General features: G+C 41.1%; 5 protein-coding genes across 11 annotated transcripts; 1 reads left to right on the forward strand and 4 right to left on the reverse strand.

Moving 5' to 3' along the window:
- Positions 1 to 862: 862 nt before the first annotated feature.
- LOC104419961 (phosphatidylinositol 4-phosphate 5-kinase 7) lies at positions 863 to 9554 on the reverse strand. The gene is given in 12 exon segments (XM_010031804.3): positions 863 to 1213; positions 1216 to 1281; positions 1284 to 1366; positions 2126 to 2294; positions 3388 to 3542; positions 4401 to 4588; positions 4684 to 4794; positions 5463 to 5628; positions 6806 to 6973; positions 7541 to 8626; positions 8976 to 9105; positions 9207 to 9554. Coding segments are annotated over 11 exon segments (2346 nt in total). The 5' UTR covers positions 8993 to 9105; positions 9207 to 9554; the 3' UTR covers positions 863 to 1076.
- Positions 9555 to 11793: 2239 nt separating this feature from the next.
- LOC104419964 (putative proline-rich receptor-like protein kinase PERK11) lies at positions 11794 to 16765 on the reverse strand. 5 transcript variants are annotated; one of them, XM_010031807.3, is made up of 9 exons: positions 15979 to 16765; positions 15370 to 15497; positions 15203 to 15300; positions 14423 to 14964; positions 13536 to 13699; positions 13300 to 13367; positions 13024 to 13156; positions 12564 to 12710; positions 11794 to 12132 (listed from the first exon to the last, which is right to left on the reverse strand). In XM_010031807.3, exons 1-9 carry the CDS (start codon positions 16172 to 16174, stop codon positions 12085 to 12087), a joined length of 1524 nt encoding a protein of 507 aa, XP_010030109.2. In that variant the 5' UTR covers positions 16175 to 16765; the 3' UTR covers positions 11794 to 12084. The 5 variants fall into 5 exon arrangements, 3 of the variants coding, with proteins under 3 accessions (XP_010030109.2, XP_039158041.1, XP_039158042.1); XM_039302107.1 differs by having other exon boundaries at positions 12934 to 13156; XR_005546623.1 differs by lacking the exon at positions 11794 to 12132 and having other exon boundaries at positions 12694 to 12710; positions 13024 to 13453.
- A 256-nt stretch (positions 16766 to 17021) lies between these two features.
- On the reverse strand, positions 17022 to 18302 carry LOC104419963 (probable 3-hydroxyisobutyrate dehydrogenase-like 2, mitochondrial). The gene has a single exon (XM_010031806.3). It carries the CDS (start codon positions 18145 to 18147, stop codon positions 17221 to 17223), a length of 927 nt encoding a protein of 308 aa, XP_010030108.1. The 5' UTR covers positions 18148 to 18302; the 3' UTR covers positions 17022 to 17220.
- A 1064-nt stretch (positions 18303 to 19366) lies between these two features.
- On the reverse strand, positions 19367 to 23972 carry LOC104419965 (disease resistance protein RPV1). Of its 3 annotated transcripts, none has more exons than XM_010031808.3 (5): positions 23325 to 23972; positions 21858 to 22950; positions 21394 to 21669; positions 20275 to 21303; positions 19367 to 20169 (listed from the first exon to the last, which is right to left on the reverse strand). In XM_010031808.3, exons 1-5 carry the CDS (start codon positions 23795 to 23797, stop codon positions 19561 to 19563), a joined length of 3480 nt encoding a protein of 1159 aa, XP_010030110.2. In that variant the 5' UTR covers positions 23798 to 23972; the 3' UTR covers positions 19367 to 19560. The 3 variants fall into 3 exon arrangements, with proteins under 3 accessions (XP_010030110.2, XP_018718331.2, XP_039157949.1); XM_018862786.2 differs by having other exon boundaries at positions 19591 to 19727; XM_039302015.1 differs by having other exon boundaries at positions 19907 to 20141.
- Positions 23973 to 25163: 1191 nt separating this feature from the next.
- Positions 25164 to 27034, forward strand: LOC104420864 (pentatricopeptide repeat-containing protein At2g20540). Its single transcript, XM_010032635.3, has one exon. The coding sequence runs from the start codon at positions 25164 to 25166 to the stop codon at positions 26922 to 26924; it is 1761 nt and encodes a 586-aa protein (XP_010030937.3). The 3' UTR covers positions 26925 to 27034.
- Positions 27035 to 27340: the final 306 nt, after the last annotated feature.

Genomic DNA, 27340 nt, shown 5'->3' on the forward strand with positions numbered 1-27340 from the left:
ATGATTCGTGTAATAACAGACGTCTGTCTGGTCCAATTAAGACTTTTTTTTTTTAATTGGCGATGGGAGGTTATTGAATGTCCTTATAAAAGACAGATATTCATTGCCCGCTGCTTTAGGGATGCAACCTTTTTAAGGCATCACATGGGTATTGACTTATTATGGTAAAACTGTTTCTTTTAGTCCAAAGATCTCCACCATATCATCACCTAAGGTAGAACTTTAAATAGCATTTTCACTTATTTCGGCAAGATATCTAAACTGAATTTGTTATGCAGGATACATCTTGCTATCTCGAACAGATGATAATCCTTGTCCTTAATTGAGAGGGCAAGTCATACTATCAATTAAGGTAAAACTTTAATAACATTTTCACTTATTTTGGCTAGATATCTAGACCAAATTTGTCATGCAGAATATATCTTGCGATCTCTAGTAGATGATAATCCCTATCTATAATTATGAGGACCGTCGCATCAATGTTTCAACCCCATAGAACATTTCATCTCCAATTACCTGCTAAATGATAATTCGACGTTGTTTTTTGACTGGAAGACCAAGAGCTAACAATTGAGACTTTGGACTTTCCTGACACGTACTTCGGGAAATGGTTCATGCATGTCCGTTGCTGCATTCCTTCAAATTGAAGTCCCCGGGAACATAACCAGATACTTCATTAATTTTAATATCAAATGAAGATGTTCTAGTCCTGCAAATTCAACTGATGTACTGATATTTTGCAGAACTGCGGGAATCATATGAATTGCATATGAACTTGCGGACAGGCCAAATTCAGGCCGAAGCGGGGACAGTTTGCCAGGTGTTCGAAAACGTTTCTGATAAGTGAGCTCATCAAAGTTAATCAGGCTAGATAATATGCTTTTACTATATAAGCACCTCAGACTTCTATCGGAATCTGATGAACAAGCCCCGACCAGCATAATGTAAATGACTGTAAAAATCGTCAACACAGATTTACGTGGCGACTGAGAAAATTAATAATGTTTACACTTCATTCTCGAGCAAAATATAAGCTATAGCTATCTCACAGTTACGATACAGCGAGTCAAAACTGTCTATTGATATCCTTCGGCGTTGGCAGGAAATACTCTCTCCAAGAAACTGATAAACCGCTTAGCATAGAGTTTGGGTTCAATAACGGAAATTGACAGTGGATCATACCACAATGACTTATAAGCATGCTCTATCTTTTCTTCAGATTATATTCCTGCAGTATGTCGATAATGCCCATATAGAGAACTACGTCATAAACCTCAAAAGTTCAATTTCTGCAGAATCAACCTCATCTTCTATAAGCTTGCGGTTGGCTTGGGCTGGCATGTTAACTCCCAGCTGCACTCGCAACCTATGCCAAAAACCAAGTACTTTTGCTATAAGCCCGCTGCTTTGCCAGTACAGTCACTCTGTTGGCACAAAGACTATCCCGAAGACAGGGAAATTAACCAGAACCAAGCAGGAGAGAAGAAAAGGAAGATGCACTACCTCATTACATAATAAAAGAACACAGAACAGCTTATGATGAACATACCAAGAATAGTAGTGAGAGCAAATGATTGAAATAAACAAAAAAAAGTAGTATGCGGCAGACATAGACAAAAAACTATGATGCAGAAAAAATTATCCTTCAAAGAGATGAGCAGGAATGGGAAGAGTAATTTTCTTAGCAATGCACTAGCTGCATGTAGTCCTCAATTGCGTGCTATTCCTTCCATGAACTTAGGGGCATTGACCACCTTGCAAGCAATTCATGACCCCAAACTGGAAATTAATAAAGAACAAGAAAGGGTGCATAGAAGCTTAAGAATATATTCCAGGACCTAATTTTCCCATGGCATTTAGGTTGGATTGAGACAAGCTAAAAGCAGAAATGTTAGAGCAGAATGCGATGTTATTTGGACATCGATTACAGGCCCAACGCAACCAGTTCAGTGGGCACTAACAGGAGCAACACATGAAAGCTGGACTGGTTGCCATCGTCAAACTGTAAGCAGGAGTTTATTCCCAACACATGCTGGAAATAGGATTATGAATGGCCTTAATTTATGTCAAAATGAAACACTGAGAACTTCATAAAAAGGGAAGCTCGTTGTTGGTTAGAAGCTACCTTGCAGTACCAGGAAGTAAAAGATCTACTTCCTTGTCACCCAGAGAAAATGCTCTCAGAGTACTTCCTCTGATATGGGGACCAGGTGTTGTGCTAACAGAGCTGGGCTCATGTGTGACCAGAAGAAGACCTTTTGGAGGTATCTGGAGTTCCCCACGTGATGTTGGACCTAGAAGAAAATGAAGGTAAGCTGCATACCATCTAATGATGCAAAATTCGAAGCTAAGATGCAGTGACAGATGTTCATGCAAAATAGTGATATTTAGGTGAGGCAGTAAAGAGTGACTTATTATAAGATGAGGCAGTAAAGAGTGACTTATTATAAGATATCTTCAAGGTAAAAAATGTAAATCTTAACAAATGATAATCGTATGTTACGCATCAAGACATTTCAGCTAACATAACCTGCTCAAGACAGTCCGATTTACCATGCATCTCCTAGGAAGAACTTTGGTCATAAAGCCTTACGTGTTGAACTGTGTATCCCTCAAAGCTTCAATCCTTAAGGTTCTGAAGAAAATTTTCCCACACTAACACATCTGGAAATAAGCATCTCCAACATGTATTTCAGCGAGATTAATGCAATGCAACTTCAGTTGCAGCTTTTCATCTAACATTCCCTCATCAGTCCGCTCAACTCATAAAGAATGTTATAAGCATGTTTAGATGGACTTTTACTTTTCGATTTTTGTTTAATCTGATTCTTGTGACATACGCACTTGGCCTTTTTTTAAGCCTGAAACACCTGAAACTTCCACAATTTACGATTTCTAATGCATAGATTCACATAAAATTTTTTAAATCATTTTGAAATTTAAATAATATTTAAGTTTTTGAGGTAAAGCAAAGGGTTGTTGTTCTGTTTCAAAAACACAGACAAAACAGGCCCTTAAGGACATGCAAATCATGGTTCTGTCATTCTCAGACTAAGATCACGGACACTGAGTTTTCACATTAATTGTGAATAATAGGGTACGGGTACAAGAAAAACAAAAATCAATCGCCAAATGCATCCAGAAGCCGCATAAAAATGAAGATCATCCAACTAACAGAAAAATACTACCAACTACAAAATTAACCCACGGCTTAACATGAAAAGGTGCTAAAGGTGGGGTCAAAAGCTTCAAGCATTTTTTAAATTTAAGGCTCAGGCAAAGAAACATCTTATATTACAAATTTTGACAATATCCAATCGAAGCACTGTTTTGCAAACTTGCTAAAATTAGTAGCAACGTTTATTGATAGCAGATGGTAATACCCACCATTGGCAGTGGACGAACTCTCTTCGTTCACCATTGCAGCGCCTCCATTTAAGAGGGCCTTCAATTGCTCAGGGGCTCTAAAATGCAATCCCAGCAAAAGGCTATAATCGATGATTTGTTGAGATTCCAAAAACATGCAGTCTAGTGAAATTTGTCTGCACATAAAAGAATCCTGCTTGTTGATTAGGAAAAACATGAAGTCACCGAGATCTAACCGAGACTGCAATTTTGTCCCGTTGTTAAATCCCATAACTTTATGCAAAAGAAAATGTTAAACCAAATCTATGAATACAATACAAAGCTCAGAATGTTTAGAGACAAACAACAAAGCTGCCAAAAGCAGATATAACCAAAATACAACAAATCAGAAAGTGCATAGCCAATTGTCCTAAGTTTATGCTTAGTGATGAGGAATATACCTGTTTATCCCCCCAAAAAAAAAAAAAGGATAAGGGAATGTACCTAAAACAAAATTTCACACGACAACTGAAAATCCTCCAAATATATTGGTTTTTAATTATAAGGAAATGTATTAAAAGACATAACTTTATCCCTTAACCATAATTTATGCCAGGTCAGGAGTATGTCTGCATAAACACTGAACAGTTTCCATCAAAAATTAGATAGGGACTCTCGGGGCCAAAGAAATTCCATTGACTTCATTTAAGTCTTTCCACAGAGTGTATAGAAAGATGACCAATCAGCAAAGTATATTCAATAACACTCTCGCCTTCAAAATCATAATGAAGTGCAAACACTTATAGGATGCCAAAATCTAGAAGCGGAAGCCCAAATTTAGCATTTTACAGTCATTTGTAAATGTCAAACCTGGGCCTGTTGAGCTCAAATTTAGCAATTTGTGAGGCTCCTAATCAGAGCAGACATCAATAACAATGAGGATGCATCTTTGTTTCTTTCTTTCCTTTTCATTTTGACAAACCAATACAGTTGTTAAGGTAGGACATGTAAATAATGGCAGTCACTGATCAGTACGATAGCAAATTAATACTTACTTGAAAAATGCCTCTCGCAAAAATTTGTCCATATGAAACTCATAAGCAAGATCAAGATCTTTTAATGTGGTATTTTGATGAATTTTTTCTTTGTCTGTAAATCTTCCCAAAGATGAACCCTTCAGATCGTAACGTCGATGAATTTGCAATTCAGTGCAGAACATGTTCCCCATAACCACAAACCTTACCTGGAAACATGACATGAAGTCAAATGGACATAGACCTACATGCATAAAGGGTAGAGTGAATAATTACAAGTTCCTCCAACCTAGATTGTGAGTACCTTCCTTCCACCCTTCAGCTTTATGCGATGGAGACCAAAAAATTTTGTAATAAGAGTATTTTCATGCCTTCCTACATGATTGTAATAGTGTGGCAGCATCTTCAGAAGAACCTATCCAGCAATAAAAGAAACCCGTATGTCAAAATCATACCTGACCTTTTCCCTCATAATTTCTGGTTTTGTTCCCTTTGATTACTAATTACATGGATCAGCATCACGCTCACATCACAACACATTCTTTTTCATCTTTTAAATATAACAAGTCTTTTAATGGTGTTGTGTTTGTTATTTTCTTCTCTGACAAGTAACTGTAGAAGTTGGTTTTATTTTCTTTACAAGAGGCATGGAAATGTTATCTTTTGAAAATTGGAATCCTGACTAATTGGGACCTCTTTGTGGCCTAATGAAATACAATGGCATTAGCAAGCATTATCTCAAACCAGGACCTTAGTCTAGTTCCCTTTTTGTTTTTTTGATAAGAATAGAACCTAAAAGATTTGATGTTCAGATGGCTAAATTAAGCATGAGGCTCATGTGGCAATGCGAATTCATTGATGAGGGACATAAATCACACAATCATGGACAAATAAGTCCTTATTCAGAGCATAAAATTTGTAGTCAGAGTGGTTATATTGTTTTCCTGATAAAGCAGTGGATTGCACAGAATAAACCATTACCACAGCACATTTAAATCCAAGAAAAATATGACAAGAGTTAAGGGTCGTATGACAAATTGATGATATAGCAACTAAATTATACATAAACTTTGTTCCTCGAACCTTTAGCTCGCTCTTTTTCAATGTCTTGATCACGAATCTGCAGTCATGAGAATTATAGAAAATACTGCCACTTTTTCCTGGAGAAGATATTTCAGTAAGACCATCATCACCACAAATGGACATCATGTACTCGGCAGCATCTAGCTTGAACATCTCCCTCAAATTCCTGAGATATAATTCAGAGAATACCAAGAAACCTCTGTAAATGAATTTACAAGCATTTAAAATAGAACAAGATGTTTATAAATATTTGCATGTAACAGTACAGGTGATGGACTGGTGATAACTTCAGCTTTTGGCCCTGTCAAAGAACACATGTAGCCCTAAAGGAAAGGTGTGATGAAGAAAAGGATTTAAAAGGAGAAGCCTCTAAATTACGGGCTAATTAAGAAATTCTCTCGTCTACTATGAATATCACGAGTGCCCTGTACGCCAGGCCCTATTTCATTGGATATAAACTTCATGTCTCAAGTTATAAGGAACAGACATTTGATAAAGCTGTACTTTTATAAGTAAACTAGTAGAGGAGAAAAGGAGAGTTTTAACATTTTGATGAAAAAAAAAAAAAAAGCCAATAAATACCCTGCAGAGGAAAAAGTCCAATTGTTGTTCAATATGTCTCAGATTTGAGGGCAAATTTTCTAGTTTCAAGGTGGAATTGTAAACTATCTTGTTGGGACTTTTTATCTGGCTCCTCAGATTGTCTCAATAAATTTATTAGATCTATAATTTCACAAATCACCTTGACCTTCTCATCGTGTAAGTAGAAAACCGTCTTCTAAATAATTGTCGCCTTGTAGGTTAATATGCTGTTGCCTTTATATAATGGAATATAACTCCTGTTGATGTGCAATTTCTAATAATCTGAAAGCCAAGCCAAAGAAAAAATTATTCTAGCTTGTCTATTCCCTTATCGAATAAATAAGACTATAAAGATTGATTATGTTCACTTACTACTCATTATTGACATCAATTTTATCTAACACTTCACGAGCTCCCACCTAAACTATCTTAACATATAAGTAACAGAAACAGATTTCATGAATGGCAACTCCATCTCACTCTCCTGCAACAAAAGTCTGAGAAACCCCACCATGGGAGGTCCTTGCAATTTGATTATCCCACAAATTCAAGTGAAACCAAAAAAAAAAAAAAAACTCAAATAACTTCACGTTTCCTTAAACCAATTCTAACAAATCAGACATTCTAACAAATCAGACAAACATCAACTTAGACCTTAATTACCATACTGAAGTTCCATCTAAAGTCCCTTCTACTGAATGATGTAGCCTTCCACACAAACCCAATAACACAGGTAGGATCTGTATAATATTGATGCATACCTGAAAACCATCGGGCAGTAGTCTTTCCAATAGAAATCTATGGAATAGTGCGGAGGTGTAAACTGAGAGCCCTTCCTAGGGAAATACATTCTTATCCTGGCTCGCTCGCCAAAATCAGAAGACCGAACTTCACGCATGGGGACTGGTGTGATCTTGCCAACAGTGTATCTGGGGGTTCCAGTTTGAACCAAAAAAGTTGAATAAGAAGGTAAAGCAAACTTGTAGCAAGTCTTATGAAAGGAGGGACAAGAAAAGCATCTATAGTTTATCCTACATTAATGGACCGATTATGGTAAAATTGGAATACCAACAAATACTTTGCCTCAACAAATGTCAAATCAGCAGCGACAGTATAACCCTACCAAAGAAATGGAAAACTAAGCACAGTAAATGATAGGCACCTACTCCACATCTCATAATTTGTAGCTAGAAAAGTGATTAAGGGCACTAAGGTTCTTTTATGCCATCTTCAGCACAACCACTGTCAAACTTCCAGGCATTATAATCAGCTTTCACCAGAAGCACTAAAGGGGTAGTGCAGAGCTCAAAAAACATCTCTTCCGTTCCCACATCTTGAAAGCAGAATTTAACAAACAACTTAATTTCCAATAGTGAAGGCGACAACCAAAATAAATAAAAAAAGGTTCACTATCAAAGTATAACTGTGAGGACACAAAAATGGATTGCCATCTTCCATATGCTAAGTATGACATTTAAGCTTTAAGTATCAATCACCTGATACCCAGTTGCAAATTAAGCTTCAAATAGAAGCTCCGGTCGCGTAGAGGCATATCCATGCATGGCCTCTTTTTTGACTCTTTCCCATGAAATTTATTTTTCTGTTCAGTTTTGCGCGTCAGTTCTTGATAATTTCTAATTCTCTCTTTAATTAGGACTCCTTGCATGTATTCACGTTCATAAATTAAAGAACTGTCATCCTGCATTTTGTCTTGTCTCTCCTCGGGGACTTCAGGCACTTCAAATGATGACTCCTGAGAACCAAGTTCCCCCTCGGAATAAAAAACACTCCAGTTTTCATCTAAAGACATGGCCCTACTTGAAATTCGACCTAAATTTCTCAGTACTCCTCCCATTGAAACCTTTTCAGAATAACTCCGATTGATGGACGTTTTTGGAGGCCTAGATTTGTCAAAAGCCAAAGACAAACTGCGAGATGACAAATTTTTTCCCTTGTCATTGTAACCCATGCTACGCAATTTTTTTAGAGATGGATGCTTACTTCCAGCAGGATAATATGTTCCTTTCCCTTCCTTCAGATCACTATTCCATGTTCCAAAATAATAAGCCCCATCTGCAAATCTGTATATTCCTGACTCATGTCTCAACCCATTCAACCAAGAGCCATCGTAGAGATCACCGTTTACCCATTTCATTATCCCTCTGCCCCACATCTTACCACCTTTCCAGTTTCCGACATACGTATGACCACTATTCCACGTATACCTACCGCTACCTTCACGTACGCCTTCTTTCCACATGCCTTCATACACATCTGAATTACCATACTCCTTCCTTCCAACACCATGCTGAATATTCATCCTCCAGTCTCCTGTATAAACAGATCCATCGGGTTTAGTAAAGGTCCCACATCCATGAAGATAACCCCCAGAGATATCACCCTCGTACCTTGCTCCAGATTCCCAAAAGATTTTCCCTTTTCCAGTCATTTTCCCCAACTCCCATTCACCCTCATAAACCACCTTATTATTAGCCCAAGTATATCTTCCCTTTCCATGGGGAAGCATTCCCTTAAAATCACCATAGTATAAATCTCCATTGGATAAAACCTTCTCTTCCAGCCTGTAAAGCATCATGAGTTTCCACGTTAAAGATATATGAAGACACATTCATAGTTCCCAATCGGTTGTCCAAGCCAGCAATAATATGTATTAACTTTTAACTATATAACTAATTCTCTCAGGACACATAGCTTCTCTAGTCTTAGCAAAACGTTATGCTCCAGGGCAAAGTTTTCGAGGGTGGTTAACAGACAAAATGAAGCATTATAGAGAGTTGAGGGAAAAAGGTTTATTCTTACAGCTGGCTTGGAGATACAGATGATAATGTAATTTCCCTAAAATGCAAGCTGTCATCGATCTTATTACCCACAAGAAGAAGAATGCAAAAGGCATTTACTAACAAAACTTACATCTCATTGTTCTCCATGGGGATTGGATAAAACCAGGTCTATCATACACAGATAACATAAAAGGATATCGCCATCTGCTCCTTTTTGCTTCGAGCAAATAAGTTGGGCCGACGGAAACTATTGGGCGTGCCTACACAAAAAGGCCACACTCATTTTAAGATGCTAAAATGCATGCCAATGGTCACATTGCCCACATTCGCATATCTTACAACAACAATAAGAATGCGATACCAAATCTTCACGATGCGTCCACCGGTCATTATGTAACATTTGTCTAACTAAACTACTCTTTTGGCTGCAAAACATATGACGGTTCCTCCAGCCATCACAACTGCCTCCTCCCACTCAAGCTGAAAAATTCCTTGCCAAAGAATAACCTGCGCTACTAAAATTTCCATATACCAACCATGCCACGACCAAGGTCATGCACAATCCTCCACGACAGTCCCATATTAATTCATGAAACTAAAGCAAAAGCTTACATGCATATATTCATCTTTAAGCGACTTAACGTAACTTTACACAATGAGAAGACTGCGAACTCTTTCCGTCCCACTTTTTCACAGGAATCCACATTACCATAACTCACCAAGGGAACAGATTAAAAAGGATAGATAAATGGGGGCGACGACAGCAAGCCGATCGATATCCACCGAAATCCGAACACGAGCCGCCACTAAAGGATTAATCTTTGGGCACGAACTAGAACCGCATAATCAAGAACCGGTGCGGTCTCAGCATAAAGGGAAAGAAGAAAGCCGGGAAAAAAAGGTTCTACCCCCAACGAATCGAACGGAGCGCTGAGCACGAACGCTGCTTGCGGATGACGACGAGCGCGAACGCTCTCTGGCGAACAGAACAATCGCGGAAGTAAGATGTGTCCGGACAAAAAAACGGGAACTTTATAGAAAGTCCACCCCTTCCGAGTTCGACAAGCCGATGGCTTTTCTCTAAAGCCGACAACCACGTCCCGAGATCCTTGGCTTGAATCACCACTCCATCCCCTTTTATTTCTCTCTCTACAGAATGCTTTCTCGCTTTTCTATTCAATAATGGAACTGTTCGCATCAGCAGGAGAACAAGAATCAAACAGTGCGAACGGACGGAGGAAGAAGAAGACGGAGGAGGAGGTGGTGGTACGTCATCAATCGCGAGTGCCACGCGTCGGGCGCAGACCCCCGCGGGCCCCGCCGCCCGCTCTGGCCCGGGATTCTAATCAGACGATCGACCTCGAGGGAATACGGGGCGAGACCGGGGGGGGCCACCAAGGGGAGGCGGCGGTGATTGGGCCCGGGGCGCACCGAAAATGATTCGGGGCGAAGCTGTAGGGGATCGCTTTTGCGTCGTGGAGTGGAGACGGGGGTGTCTGAAGGGCATAAAGCGAGATTAGACGGGGCGAACGTGATTAGCTGAAGGAAGGAATAATCAAAAGGGCCTAAAAAAGGATTAGGACGGTGGCGACATTTAACAGCACACATTACGTGGAATCTCTTGTTGCTTTCCCCTCCAGCCCACGAGCTCACGTGGGATAAAATTACAAAATAACTTGTCTTGTTTTAATTATATTTCTCCACCCCCCTCCCCTCTTCCCTCTCTCTTCATAATTATATGATTTCTAGTAATCTCTTGCCAAATATTGTAAATTTATCTTTATTCGAAATATGTCAATGTCGACTGATGAAGTTATGTGGTAAATCATGGCATGTTTATATTAGTGAGTCGTTAGTCGCATCGAACGATCTAGATAGAGATGGTTAAATAGATTTCTACGATATTAATTGTACATTAGTTGACTTATAATCGAACAACTTATTTCTCGTGAGTTTTTAGTGTAGGTCAAGGCTACACGTGGTGACTCGAGAGAGGAAAAAGCCAACCTGTCTGATCGTGACCTGCCGACTTCTAATCGAGGTGAGACAAACGTCCCATTTTGCATCGTGGTCAATTTAACAAGGTACGTATGGTCCTGGACCATTGGAATAAAGATCACCGGGAATAAAAGCAGCGGCATGGTCCTATTCCAGAGGGGTCGTAGTCAAAATATTCCAGAAGCGCACTAACCCTACGGACTTCCCAGCTTTTGGAATTCGAAGGTTCGGATTCTTCGCTGCTTTATGCTCCCATCGTGTCCTTTCACATGGCCATCAAAAGTCGACTATCCAAGCCATGCACGTAATTAAAGCAAAGAAAAAGCACTCGAGTTCATCGAGGAGCTCATCGTCGGCAGAATTTACAAAAGGCTTGCAAAAATATTCCAATGCTTCTAAAATGTGAAAGTCGCGAACCTGAACAAATTCTTAAATGGCTCCACCCTGAATCGGGCATCCCAAGGTGTCCAGTTAGCCCCAATAAAGGTGTTTAATTGAGATTACGGAATAAGGCCCTCATTGGGCTTCCCCGCCAACCCCTCCAAAGGGAGAGGAGCTCACCTTGAATCCCTGTGAAGCCCTTCTCCTAACATATTATGTTGGGTTCAGGAAAATGAAAAAGGCCCAGATAGCCCCTCACGCAAGAGGGCTACCCGGGGTGGCGGCGGCTACGAGCTTCCCAGCTTTGGGAATTCGAAGGTTCGGATTCTTCACTGCTTTATGCCCATCGTGTCCTTTCACATGGCCATAAAAAGTCGACTATCCAAGCCATGCACGTAATTAAAGCAAAGAAAAAGCACTCGAGTTCATCGAGGAGCTCATCGTCGGCAGAATTTACAAAAGGCTTGCAAAAATATTCCGATGCTTCTAAAATGTGAAAGTCGCATTTCATATGCTGAAGGCTAACGCTAAAATCTAATATTCACATAAGTAAAAGAATGGAAGAACCGTAAAAAGAGGTAGACTTTACCATTTAATTTGATGATCAGGACCGATGAATAGCATCCGAGTTCCATAAGAAATGCAAGAATGCCATGGAGATGAGAGCGAAGGACAAGAAAGAAAGTGGTGATTCTCATCTTTGTTATTACATGACATGGGTAATTTATTTTTCTTGATGATTTGGAGCACAGGTTCATCCAAATCATCCTGCCCCCAATAGGGTTCCTGTTTATCTTCTAAATAAGACCGGTCATTGATCACAGAAACAAAAACACGTAGACTTCTTCGTCCGAGAAATCCTAAGCACCAGGTCTTGCCATTTGATGACCTCGAACCACGGCTAAAACCTGCAATGTTTCACTAGTCAATTGGTTCTTCCAAACTGACACCCACCCAAAAAAAAAAAAAAATGGTTCTTCCAAAGATAGTATGATTGCTGATGCTACTATCCTGTGTCCGATGAGGGACCACAGAATGATGCAGAAGAACTACCAAATTCTAAGTGCACTGATTAAACTAAGAATGATATTTTTTACCATAAAAACCGTCTTTACAAAGCCATTACACCATTGAGTTATTTGGACTTCCAAAACAATTAAATTTTGTCGCCTCTTCACTACTTTGGCAGTTAGTTCATGTCAATACTGTTCACTGTACAACAAATGTAGGACAAAGAGAACTACCATGGTTCTACCTATTCTCTGTGAAAAAACACGACTTCAGAAATGGAGGCAATTGGAGACCTAAAGTTTATTTTGTCCATGAATGTAGATTTTACCTCGCTCATGGAGATTCCACGATTAAAATCATGCAGGCAGAGCAACGCAGCTTGAGCCATATGATGGATTAATCTATCATCAGTAGTATCTGTCAATCTTGGATCCTTGACTTCACTCAGAGAACCATTTTCTATTTCCGGTAAAGCCTGGTTTCCAACAAAACAAAGTATATAAATAGAGAGCAAACTGAAATTTCTTGGTTCAGATAATCTTTGCGTATAAATAGACAAAAGCAGCGGAATTAGAAGATTAAGTAAGGCTCTTCAATCTGGAAAGATAATGAAAAAGCCATCCCTTCCATCATACTAAATCAAAGTCTACTTAGACTCTCCCTTCTTAAGGCAACATGTCATTATGAGCAGAAATTACCAGAAAGTATGACGAAAAATAAAGGTTTGTCAACATTACGCCAAGGAGGAAGAAAATATCTATTTGCCTGATGCAGTTCAACCATCTCACCCAGTCAATGAGATCCTCCTTGTTGGGGTCCAGAAAACATTGGGCACTCCTTCCTGTTATGAGCTCCAACAGGAAAATCCCATAGTCATGCACATCAATAGCAATGCCATCATCTGCTTGCAGATTCAGGCAGCTTCAAACAACCAAAAGTAATATATTAAATGCTAGACTGCGTGTTCACCCCACGACCTCCATGAGATTTTTGATATACAAGTGCTACATCAATATCTCCAAGAAAGTAGTAGAGATAAACATGCTTTTACAAACAACACTTACTGAGCCAATGATTGATTGTGTTTGGGAGAACTGTCCTTGAGGCACTTGGCACTCATGAAGTTTGCAAGCTTGAAGAAGAACGAATAACATGTTGATGACTAATAAAAATTGTTGAGAGAGAAAGAGACCTTCTAAAACAGCTTCTGAAACTTATCTAATCATTGTGAATTCAGCCTATGTCAATTACAATTGAGTGGAAGCCAGTATTCAACTTACTGAATAGCGGTACTACTTACCATTGCAGAGCCACCAAGAGGATAGATGACATGACTGGAGCAGACAAAGAGATGCACGATCAATCCATCAACACATTCCTCATGAAGATAGCGCAAACATGCACCTATTTCCACCGCTATGTACCATCTTGCTTTCCATGATATTTTTTCAGCCAAATTGTTATCTAAATCATGTAGAAGTGATAAGTTGACGTTTAGAGCACATTTAAGGGAACATGGGCATTCAAATCTGCAATTAAGGATAAAAATAAAAGAGATATGTGGAATATAATCTCATCTGTCTGTAGGAAGATCTATAGGCATTACAAAAGCCTTTTAAAGCAGTGATGGGAGAATCTCAGATAAGTGATCTCATCAGCTATCACTCTCACAGTTCAAACTTCAAAGGGCAGCTCTACAGCTTATTAGAGAGTAAAACCAGACAACAGGGGCAGAAACCATAGCCAAGCTGGGCTGACTGCATAGTTCCTCTTACAGTGTCTCAAAATAGAATTGTATATTGGCTGCATTTAGGCTCTATTTAGGTGTTGGCTACCGAAAGCATAACGTGCACTGATAAAAAAAGTTACATCTAAATCAAGGGAAAAAACTGATTTGACAGAGCAGAAGTAAATTCATAACCATTTGTTGCCACCCTTAATTGGTCCTTGTACAGAGCCAAAAACTGAAGTTTCTTAGCTAAATTTTCGAATGTTTTGCCAACTCCATAATTGCCAACGTCATTCTGGTTACATACTCTCATCAAACAGGAATTCGGACTATTGGAGATGGGGAGTCATGCAAGCAATTATAATCATTAAACATGGCCACAAAGTTCTGAAGCACATGCACATGCCAAAAAGTTCTATAAGAGCAAGAAATAATTGGAGTGAGGAATACGCTCTTACTTTGCAAGTTAATTTCTAAGGTACCCATAAAGAGGAAGTCGAAGAGCAAGGACATGGAAGAATCCGTGAAGCAGTACCCAACAATATTCAAGATATTGCGGTGGCGTACACGGGAAAGGATTCTTAGCATTGACCAAAAACGCTCATCATTTTGCGAGAAACAATTTACCAGGACAGGTGTTTCCTGAAATTGTCCTTGATACACTTGTACATTATCTAGAGTTTGCACGATACTCTCCTTGGAAAAACCACTGGTTATCACTTCAAGCTCACTCTCAGTAAAGGACCGAGGAAAGCCAGTTCTCCATGCGAGTGGGTACCAGCAGCGGGTCTTAGGTGGAGGTGTTACGGACTTGTCTTCCTGGTTATCTGTAATAGGATCATTGTGGAGAAGTGCATCATCAACCCTTCTATGCTTCAGAGAAGAACTTTCCTGCAGGATTACTTTTGAAGGCATTAAAGTCACCACATCTTTGCCCTTGACTAGTGCGAGATTGCAGCCCACATGCGCATATATGTAGGTTTTGTCTTTCTTTAGATGGCTGTCAACAGTGAGAAGAAGCAAGCTTGACAAGTTAGCTGAGGTATTTCTATGAAATACATAAATTGTTGCACAAGACAAGATAGCAAATAAGCAGATCATAAGAATACTGTGGAAACCATCATTTTTCGAAGGCTGAGATAATTCCTTTTTTTAAGGGGTATAGAAAATACCGATCGCAAGACAATTTGTAATGATCCTAATCTTCAGCTTAACAGAGAGAAAGCATGGAGAGAGACCTGTCTAAGATGATCCAACAAGTTTTGCAGCTTTGTGCTTCGTCAACTGTTAATTTTCTCCGACAAAATCCAGCAGCAATTTTACTTTCCAATTTCACCTGCACAAGGAAAGCTCTATGACTACTCAGTGGTGCTTTCTTCTTACTGCAAATTGAATGGTCTCTGACCTCATTTTTCTTGCAGTGCCGATAAAATGGCTGGAGGTAACTCTTGTATTCCTCCCTCTTTTTGGCAATCTCTTCCTCGAGCTCTGTTGGATCCACTTCCCCTTCTCCTAAGGGCTCTAGTTTCTCCCCTGCATTAGTTATTGGCAATGTTTAGCTTATTGAGGAAACGTGAAATATTAAAGTTGTTCAGCAACCTTCAAAACGTTACAATGATAATGGAACGACAGGAACGATGTCGAGGATATTGATAAATGACATCAGGACACATACACTTCTTTTAGTCCTTGACAATTTAAGTTAGTGGTGGGTGATTGACAATGCACCCGGTTTAACACCTTGAAAAGTTACATTGGTCAGATTTCAAAGATAAAAACATGGTTATGGGACTAAGGGATAGTATTTTTTATTAAAAAAAGGGCAGACCAGAACTCTTTTGTGCAGTTGAGAGTAGGTGATTCCAATATCGCAGAAGATAAATTCTTCCAGTGTGATTCTGCCGCTGAAATGGTGTTGGACAAAAAATCACATGGTAGAGCTAAACTTAGGCATGTTATCTCTCACCAACATGCATCATACGTAAATTAAATTAGGGGTGTGGCAACTGGTTACCCATATGAAAAGGAAAGCAGGAAGCGCGCTTGCCAATCTCGCAGAAGACGCCAAGAACAAGAACAGTGTGTCCTCGTCGGGCAACGTGCCTGAGCGCCCATTCAAGAGCCTGGACGTTCCCTCTGCTCCTGTTGGCGTCCATCACCACGATCACCGTTTCCCCAGGAGACGAAGAATTGGCGGCCTCCAAACCCATCTTGTCGGAACCAATCTTCTCTGTTCCTCTGGACACACACACTCGTGGTCGGGTCACGAAGGGGGATACGTGTAATTTGAGAAGGGGAATTCATAGTGTGACTCGCCTACTAGAAACCAAGAGAGGGTGAGAAACAAGGTTTTCTCTAGTTCGATACGGACCAAGAATTCTTGCTCTGTTAATTTCAAGAACGCCTTGGCAATCCTTCGCAGTGGCGAAGACAAAAAAGATGGGTGCTTTGTCTGTTCTGCTTACAGGAAATGGAATAGGGACAAGAAAAGACCCCACAAATTATTTCATGATAGCCTTTCAACTTCTTGGTCTTGGATAGCGACGGATATAATGCGTAGGCCCGGCAAAAAGACGTCTGTCCGCTTTACAACTCGGCCCGCATTTCTTTCTTAAATTTCGCTAACCGTGCAAAGTAGCTGTTCGCTATGGCTGTTATGAACTTATTTGTGCCCATGGCCTTTCATTTCCTCGTAAAGAATGTGTAGCTGCTCAATATTGAGGCTAGTGAAAATGAGATCGAAATGGACATGTATCATCTCATTGATTATACAGGGAGCAGCGCTAGCAAGTCAGATCACTTTGTCGAAAATAGGAACCAACAATGTATTGTGGCAGGCTTTAATTTCTTGCCATTCGAAGGACATTAATCGGGCAAGTTGCCCCAGCATCCTCTACATTTAGTATGTAGCTTACTGAACACCAACACAATCTTTATGAGCATTTCCCATGGTAGTATAACCATCGGCAAAAGTTTCTTAAACTCAAAAGCAGAAAGGCAATGCCTTTCGACTAGCAACCAACATGCTAATCACAGCTGCACATATTTACATGGGCCTTGTGCAAAAACACAGTTTTATTTAAATGAAATTACTTTCCTTTTTTACACAATATACACAAACAAGCACTTTCTCATACTAATAGATAGGATGCTTCAATGTCCCAAGATCAGGTAACCTTAAGCGGTTACTGGCAATACAAATTGAATGTGAACGAAGGCCATAAGGCAAGCTGCAAACTCGGATAATGTCTTCATTTTACCTGCCAATGCCATTGATCCTCTGAATAACACTAATTAGACCTTGAGTCCCCAGATGACCATCTCCATTGGCCACCATTCCAGAGAACAGCTGCTTGCACTGTGCAGCTCCGGGCAAAACAACCACCTTCTCATCCTCACCTCCTTCCACTACATCCACACCCATCCCCAGATCCTTCACCATGTACTCTGCAAACCCGCCCGGCCTGAAATCCTTCCCAATCATCCTCTCCCCAAACAACTCCATCACCATTGAGCCCGCGGCCCCACCTCTCACTGCATCCACAAACTGCCTCACATCCAACCCTGCTTGCTCCGCGAAAACCATTCCTTCACTCAACCCCAACAGATTACCACCCACCACTATCTGATTAGCAATCTTGCAGCTCTGCCCACACCCAGCTTTCCCCATGTAAGTAACTTTACCCATACAGTCAAACAAGGGGCTCAGCCACTCGACAACCCCATGATCCCCACCAGCGAAAATAGCCAACTTCCCATCTCTGGCGCCAATGTCGCCCCCGCTCACGGGCGCATCGATCGCCCAGCAATCCCGGCCCCGGGCAGCGTCGAAGATCTCTCGAGCGAGGGCAGGGTGGCTGCTGGTGGTGTCGACGATCGCGCCTCCGGGGTTCAACCCGGAAAGAATGCCAGAGGTGCCGAGGACAATTGATCGAACATCTGATGGGTGTCCCACCATCGTGAACACGACGTCGCTGCGAGCGGCGACGTCGCGAGGGGAATCGGCGAGGAGGGCTCCGAGGGACTGGAGAGGGAGGGCTTTGGAAGGGTTGCGAGCGTAGACGGTGAGAGCGTAACCAGCCGAGATCAGGCGAGCGGCCATGGAAGCTCCCATGACGCCGATGCCGATCCAGCCGATGCGGGTCCGCGCAGGGTTGATGGGCGTTGGGCATGGAGTTTCCATGAGTTCGGAGTGCGAGACTGAGACCGAGACCGAGACCGAGAACTGGTGGATACGGGATAACCGTGCGCTTGGCCTGCGTGGCTATCCTAAAGCGAGCAGACTGTGTCAGGACTTGACCAAGAAATGCATTGTCCGGGGAAAAAATACACTTTTCTGGAAGTACATGAGATAACGAGCAAAAGGCCATGCCGTGTTTCCCGGGATGTGCACAGCTAAACAGACCGGTAAAATTGTCCAAAAAACTCCAAACCCATTCTAGGGAGACTAATTCAATCTCAAATCTGATATAATTCTAAACTTTCGATAATTTGTTAATTTATTCTTAAATTTTTTAATGATTTACCAATTTTATACTTTCAATCAAATATTTATAGAATATGTTTATGACTAAATTGGCAAACTTCTAAAAAGTTTAGGAATAAACTGACACAAAAATGTTTAGAACTGAATTGATACAACTAAAAATTTTAAACCGAATTAGCCACTTAATAAAGCTTATACTGCAATATGTGAAGTAAACAAAAGGCATTATGTACCTCATAATACTCTTTTATTGTCGCACAGCCGATATACTTCAACACATCTTAGGATTTAAACTGCCCCATAACACATTTATCCTGAAGAACGTATTGTTTATTGGAGTAGCTCGATGTGGGATGACTATTCGAGGAGCTGACCTAAAAATTTATCCTCATCGCAGGGTTACAAAGATGATTGAAGGAATCTTGCTTTCTAGCCAAAATGGTTCATGATACGTACTTAATTTCCCCATAAGCTGAAACTGATTCGATGGGAGAAACCACCGAGATACTATCTTCCTAGAAAATGTGACAAGCGTAGAAGTTTACGTTCTCTTAGCCGTGATTTTACCTTGTGAGCAACATGGGTTTGATTCTCGAACTTCACTTTTAGAGCGGTTTTAACTGCACTGCCGACAAGTTATAATCAAAAGAAGAGAAGTCCTTGGTCAAATTTCTTGTGCAATGAAACGGAGAAGAAAAAGTATCCCTAAAAGATAAGTAAACAATGCTCGAGACATACTGCGCAAAAAGACGGAAGCGATCTCATCAGGAGAGTACTGTCACCCTCTTGTTAGAGTTAGCACTTCTGTAAATTATTTGGAATGCGCATTGCAGTATAGGACAGTCAAGTGGCAACCAGGCATTTTAACATATGGACATATCGCATTGAATGCGTAAGTAAGGAGCTTAGAGATTCATTAAACCAAAGATTTTAAAATGGAGTCTCGATTCTCAAGAAGTTCTTACTAGAACCGAGATTACAAAGTCAATCAAGAAAGCTCATAGAATGTTGCTGCTATAAATCATTTCTTCGCTGCTTCACAACAAAGCATTGTCTTACATTTTTTTCTAGTCCTTCATCACAATATTCTAAAGTATTGTCGTAGCCTACTTAACATGATGCCTCTATCTCTTTCCTCTTTTTGCCGGTACTCTCGATCGTTGTACCCCCACCAGCATCAATCCCCTCAATGTGGTCATCAGCACTTCCTACTGATTCCTCATCATGCTCACAAGTACTTTCCTCTGATTCTTCACTATCTTCATCATAAATTACACCTGGATAATGAGTTGCTGATATCAGGTTGTTTTCCAGTGTCCAGTTTAATTTTTCTTCATGTTTGAATTCCAAAAAAAGGCCACATCTCCTTATAAATTTTGCTATGGAAGAAGAGTCCACAGCATTTGTCTCTTCAACTGAGAATTCTATGTAATTGCAACCTTCCCAGGCCTCAACTAATGGACATGGAAGATACACCAACCATAAATGATCTGACTTCAGTGAGTCAAAGTTCTCCCTGCACCTAATTACAAATTCCCCATTGATAGTACCTTGAAGCTCGCATGTAAAAGATTCAGTCACAACAGCACATAGAGCAAAACCAACTAGCTCAGCATATAGAAGCTTAGGCACTTGAAAATAGAAGAAACCATTCTTGGTTTGATACTTGAACCATTCTGGAATATCATGACCTGGTAAAGTAAGGCTGAATATGTGATCCTGAAAAGAAGAACCCCTTAGATTTTTAATATGCTGCCTAGTAGCTAGTGTGCATCTATAATGCCACACAGAGAGAGAGAGAGAGAGAGAGAGAGAGAGGTTTACCTGATTCAAAAGAGTGTTTGCAACAGTTTTGCCCAAATTCTCAGCCAGTCTCTGGCAGTTGGTGAGCTCGATAGATTTGACATGGGGAAGATCCTTGGTATGGGTGTTGGCCATGTTTGATAGCTGTGAAAATATTTCTAATGACTCACAGTCTGTGGCAGTTACCCTTTCGATGCTTGATGGAAGTATAGGTACTTCTCGTAGCTGCCTGCAGAAATCCAACTCGAGCTTCCGCAAGCTGGCAAGTTTGCTGATCCATGAAGGAAGCTTGACAAAATTGTTCCGTGAGAGCTGTAATTCCTCCAAGGTTGAAATGCAAGACATACTCATGAGAAAGTTTACTTCTGTTAAATTGCAGTTTCGAAGGTTCAGAGACTGTAGAAAAGGAAACTCCGGCAAGGATTTTCCATCAAGGGAAGTCCCAGAGGGAAAGCTTCTTATCTCATGAAGAATGGACACCAGATGCTTTCCGCTTTCCATATAACTTGTCGAAACATTTATACAATCAGAAGTTTCTTGTGCTTGCCATTTATCTTCAGTGTTATCTAGGAATTCACCAAGTTCGATGCAGTCACGCAGTAGAAGATGCTTCAGATGTAATAGCTTGTAAATTTCACTTGGAAGCCCTCTGAGCTTCTTGCAGCCGGATATACACAATAATTCTAGGCCCACAAGGTTTCCTATTGAAGAAGGTAGTTCCTTTATTGCAGTTTTGGACAAACGAAGTTCCTTCAAAGATTCCATATTTTCGAGGTTGTTGGGAAAGGTCTCGAGTCTTCTACAACGGGTTAGAAGAAGAGTCTGGAGTGATTTGAACTTCAGGTTCGTAGGAAGCTTCCTCAGATTTAAGCAATATTCAAGGTTCAGAGTTACTAGCCTGTCGAGAAGGCCAATGGAGTCATGAACCTCAAGTAAACTCGTGCAATGATCAAGAATCAAGGACTCAAGATTGGGGAGTGCAGAGAACTCAGGGATCTCTGTCAGGAATCTGGAACTTTCGAAACTCATGTGCTTTAAGTTCTTAAAAATCTGTGGCAAAAGGACAAAAAGGGATCAGCTTGGCTGCAAAAGTCATTGTTAAAATGAATGAATAAAACTCCAAAGAAGTAAGTTGTCAACCTTGTAACCTTGGCCCAAATCCTTGATGTAGCTGTGTGGCATGAAGAGGCCAACAAGTTTCTTTGGATGAAAATTCGCTGGCAGAGACGGTAAGGGATATCCCTCCCAATCAATCCATCTCAAATTGTTGGAGAGATAGTTGAAGTCTCCTGATACGTATGCATTATGAATTATGAGCACTCTGAGCCTTCTCATCCTTTTGAAGGCTTTGGCATTCAAGTACACCTCTTCTGTTCCAGCCAAAACTAGTTTTATGGCTTCCACTTTATTTGTTCCCTAAAAAGCAAATTCATGGCTTAGTCAGAAGGTTCACCTTTGAACCACCCCCCCCCAAAAAAAAAGAAAAAAAAAGAAGGTGGTGAAACCTACTCAACGAAATCAAATGCCATTCTGTTTGGTTTTTGGCAAGAAGAAATAGAATGGCTATTGACTGAAATAATGAGGACTTTGCATGAGAGACATACCAAATTTTCTGTCAGAACATCAATAATGTCTTCCGAGTACCATAATCGGCTGCGTTCACCAGGATTGTTTGGGGACTCTTTGCGTACAATTTCCCTCCCCATCTCTCGCAATAAGTCGTGCATTGACAACTTGTTGAGTTCAATACTTATCAAAGATTTGTCGAGTAGAACTCTAATTCCAATATCAGGAAAGAAATTACAAGCATCAAAGACTTTCATCACATAATCTTGGTCAGCTCCATTGAAGAAGCAAGCAATATCAAGAAAAATAGCTTTCTCTAGATCGTCAAGACCGTCATAGCTAATTTTTAGTATTTCATTATATTCTCGGTTAGGTACACTTTTCAACCTTGCTATTGCACTTTCCCATTCCCTCACATTCCTACCACATAAGAAAGAACCCAAAACAATGAGAGCCAAGGGAAGGCCTTTAGCGTAATCAAGTAAACAACATGCGAGGTCCTTGAACTCTTCTGGAGGATTAGGTGATTTGAAGGCATTCCAACAAAAGAGCTTGGATGAGTCAATAAAATTTAATTTCTGGACCTCTTGAAACTGTTCGACTCCATGGGCTTCCAGTAAATGCTTGTCTCTGGTGGTGATGATGATTCTACTTCCAGGGCCAAACCAACTTTTGTCCCCCACCAATTTCCTCAGCTGGTCCAGACGATCGACATCATCAATAACAATAAGGACTTTTTTGTAGCAAAGCCTCCTGCTAATCAAGCTTATTCCTCTATCAGCATTTCCTACCTTTATGTTTGAGTCCCCTAATATCTCAAAAAGGAGCGTTTCTTGTACTTCAACTAAGCCATGCTGCCTGGAAACTTCCTTCACGTTTGCCAGAAAGCTGCTCCCGTCGAAGTCATCAGCATGCAAATTGTAGATGGCCTTGGCAACGGTGGATTTGCCTATGCCTCCAATTCCATAGAAGCCAATCATTCGAACGTCGTCCAGACCAATTCCAAGAATTGGATGAATTCCATCTAGGGTGTCATCTATGCCAACTGGGTGAGTCGCAACATTCAAAATGGGGCGATTCAATTTACTCGAGACTTCTTCAACAATTGTCTGAATGAGCTTTGATTCAACCCTGCAAGTTCTAGTGCATCAGCTGAGAAAAAGGCAAGGAAAAAGTCCCATTGTACCAAGAACAAAAAGGTAGTAAGTTTCAGCAAGACCTTTGAAGGACATGAAATAAATTTATAATGAAGATTCAACTGCAGCTTTTTGCTACATCAATATACAGTTGTCTACGATTGACATTAAATCAATCTGGAAATGAGCAGCTTGTATAGCAGTGATGGAGAATCATTCTCAGCTTCAGGTTGAGGGGATAACTTCAAAAAGGGCCACTGTATATGTAGATTTCAGCACTGAAATAATTATGAAACCCCCAGTATGGGAAAAAGTGTGAACGATCCAACGTGCTCTTATCAAACTCAAAGAGGGAGGAAGAAGTGGTACCCTTTTGAGAAGTGCCACCCAGCCAAATTAGCCAAATCCTCAAGAGATTTCCTCCATTTCATGACCCTCTCAGAATCTTTCCCAAACCTGACCTCATGTCTGGCTAGATAATCCCCTGTTTTGCCAGTTTGCTTTCGCAATTCAGACGGATCCACCCTATAAAAGATGGGCCTGACCATATGACCCTTTGTCTCTTTACACTCAAGAATCTTGACAAGCTCGTCCAAGCACCACCCTGAAGAAGCATAGTTTTCTGAGAACACGACAATGGAGATCCTGGATTCTTCAATCTTCTCCGAGAGCTCTGCAGAGATGCCTTGCCCTTTGGGAAGCTGGTCGTCCAGGAAAGTGTTGATCCCACGACGGCACAGCGCATCGTAGAGGTAATTGGTGAAGCCTTCACGGGTGTCCTCACCTCTAAAGCTCAAGAACACGTCATAGTTCCATCTTGGGGACATAGAGGAGGATGCCATTGGGTGGTCAAGCTAGAGGAGACAGATGGTAGCGACCATGGGTTATACGGATGATGTAGACGGCGATATAAATGAAAGTAGGTACAAGACAAGGGGACGAGAAATGGTGAATTCCAAGGATTGATCTAATTATCAAAAGATGCCGTTTACGACCATTAACTCACTTGCTGTCCTATTTTGCGCCCCCCTCTCTCTCTCTCTCTCTCTCTCTCTCTGAGAATCCACACAAAACAGTCAGCTTTATAATGTAGTGGAGGGCACTGAGAAAAAAATATAAAGTGGATTATTCCGAGAAATCAGGATTTCCTGTTCTGGTTCTTTTGGAGTAAGAAAAGGTTGAATCCTATTGGAGTTGGACAAGACAGATGCCATCTAAACACGGAAGAAAAGAAGAGACGCTGGGTTGGGCTCATTGCGTGACATTCTAAGAAACTTCCTTGGCTTTTTTTTTTTTTTTGGTCTCAACTTACTTGGCAAGTTGAGAACACGTATTTGGCACAAAACGGAAAAATATATTTTCCATGGCGTTGAATATGAAGGCGAGGACCACCGCCACCACCGCCCGATCTGTACATGGTGCCTCAATCCAAGTCCAGGATGTCAATGTCCAAGGAAAATAGGCTAATTTGCTTTATTTGAGTTGACCTTGATTAATAAAACAATGGGCACCGGTTTGATGCAGTTTTATTACGTCATTAGAAGGTGCAGGCATTGTTATCGACTCACAGCGACGACTTGCACTTCTTGATAAATTAATGCAATGAATCCGCAACGAAGAAACCACCAACTCTAAGACTACTTAAAAAGCGTAACTAGCAGATAAATATAATAATAAGGACGTCTTCTAAAGTTAGGTAGTCTCTAATCATCTAAATCTTTTGAGTATTGCTTGCATGAGATTAGTTGAGACTTGAGAGATTCACCCTACATTAGCAGATGAAGCACGTGTGAGGTTTGCTTAATTTCCCGGTTCTTGTTGCCTGTCGATCAACCGGAGCAGGAGAATAAGCTGTGGGCTCGGTCGATGACCTTCCAGTTATTTTTTTTTTCCACTGACAATTGGCTTATGAAAAATCAATTCCAACTCATAAAATCATGGAAGTTGGAGAACCAAACTTCGGTTACCTGAGGAAAGATGTCATCTTTTTGGTTTCCATTGCCTGTGACTACCTTTCACCATTGACCCTCGAACCTTCTCGATGTGCATGATGTGTGGAACTGCTACTTCCACTTGAGGACTCGCTCCAGACACACGTATATGTTCGTTTCTGTGATATCAATTCGAAAGCTTACTTCTTCGGCAACATGCGTCAGTCCTTGGAGTCATCATTTGAAGTGCAAGATCAACCTCAGGAGCATCACCCAAATGTCGAAACGCGTCTCTATTCACAGGTTGCGGTCCCTCGTGGATCCCCTCCTCGTGCAGGGCCCGCTCCATCCGTCGGCTTACGCGCCCATCTTCGAGCTCTTGACTGGCTGCCACTTGCCGAAACTAGGCCAACAACTGCACGCTCACATGGCTCTGCGGGGCTTTGAGCCCAACGCCTTCCTCGCGGCCAAAATGGTTGCAATGTACGCGAGTTCGGACGATCTTGATTCTGCCATATTTTTGTTCAGAAGAGTTGAGAACCCCAATCAACTATTGTTCAATTCGATGATTCGGGCTTACACTCGATATGGGTGTTCGGTGGAAACCATACGAGTGTACTGTAGAATGCATAGGTTCGGTTCCAATGGCGATAATTTCACATTCCCCTTCGTTCTCAAATGTTGCGGAGACTTATCAGATATTGGGATGGGGAGATGTGTCCATGGTGTGAGTTTACGAGCCGGTTGCGAGCTTGATATGTACGTAGGGACATCATTGATGGATATGTACGTGAAATGCGGGGAATTGAGTAGCGCCCGGAAGTTGTTCGATACAACGTCTGAGAGAGATGCTTCATCTTGGAATGCCCTAATTAATGGATACATGAAAGTGGGTGACATTGGTGCTGCTGAGAGTTTATTCAGGAGGATGCCCTGCAAGAACATTGTTTCCTGGACTGCCTTGGTTTCAGGGTACACACAGAACGGGTTGGCTGATAAGGCACTGAGTGTGTTTGATGAAATGCTGAGAGAAGAATCGGAGATAAAGCCCAATTGGGTGACGGTGATGAGTATCCTCCCTGCATGTGCACATTCAGCAGCTCTGGATCGCGGAAGACATATACATGACTATACACGAAGGACTGGCTTAGACTCAAATCCCTTAATACAGATAGCACTTGCTGCAATGTATGCTAAGTGTGGGAGTCTGGTAGATGCCCATCGCTGCTTCTTTAACTTAAAAGCTGGTGATAGAACTTCAGTCGCGTGGAATACGATGATAACTGCTTATGCATCGCATGGATATGGAACCAAAGCTGTGTCAGCTTTTGAGGAGATGATTAAGTCTGGAGTTCGCCCCGATGACATCACTTTTACCGGATTGTTATCTGGATGCAGCCATTCGGGTCTTATCGATGCGGGGTTGAAGTATTTTTACAATATGCAAACTGTTTATTCAGTTGAACCGAAAGTCGAGCACTATGCCTGTGTTGTCGACCTTTTGGGTCGTGCAGGGAGATTGGTAGAAGCAAAAGAGCTTATTGGTAGGATGCCAATGAAAGCAGGACCAAGCATTTGGGGCGCTCTCTTGGCTGCATCCCGCAAGAACCGTAATTTGGAGATTGCTGAAATGGCTGCTAGAGAGCTCTTTGTGCTCGAACCTGAGAACAGCGGCAACTATGTTCTATTATCCAATATGTATGCAGAAGCTGGCAAGTGGAAGGAGGTGGACAATTTGAGAGCTGCTCTAAAAAGTCAGGGCATGAAGAAAAGTCCCGGGGGCAGTTGGATCGAGGTGAATGGTAAAGCCCATCTGTTCCTTGGAGGAGACACATCACATCCCCAAGCAAAAGAAATATATTTGTTGTTGGAGGATTTGCCTAGCAAGATCAAGGCAGCTGGTTATATGCCTGATACTAGCTTTGCTCTGCATGACGTTAGCGAAGAAGAGAAGGAACAGAACCTCACAACACACAGCGAAAAACTAGCCATTGCCTTGGGCTACTTAACACAAATCCTGGAGTTGCACTTCGAGTGACCAAGAACCTTCGAATATGCGGAGATTGTCACACAGCTATCAAGTTCATATCTAAAATTTATCAACGGGAGATAATAGTGAGAGATGTGAATCGATTCCATCACTTTAAAGATGGCTCGTGTTCTTGTCGAGACTATTGGTAAGTGGTTATTCTAAACAATTTTGCAGATGTATCAGATTCTTATTCATGTATTGGAAGGTAATCACTAAAGGTCTAAATTTCGCATACTTTTTGACTCATCAATCTGTTTGATGAAAAGTTCTTGTATGTACCCGAAATATTTGAGCCCACTCCATCTCAGCTATTAAATACTGTAAGCCTCACATAAGACCCATAGGATCTTTTATTTGGAATGAAGCAGACTCACATGCACTGTGTGCATGCAAAACTTGCTCCCGTTTGATATGGACTTTGC

The sequence above is a fragment of the Eucalyptus grandis genome, chromosome 9 (genome assembly GCF_016545825.1).
Source record: "Eucalyptus grandis isolate ANBG69807.140 chromosome 9, ASM1654582v1, whole genome shotgun sequence".
In the NCBI taxonomy this organism is placed as follows: Eukaryota; Viridiplantae; Streptophyta; class Magnoliopsida; order Myrtales; family Myrtaceae; genus Eucalyptus; species Eucalyptus grandis.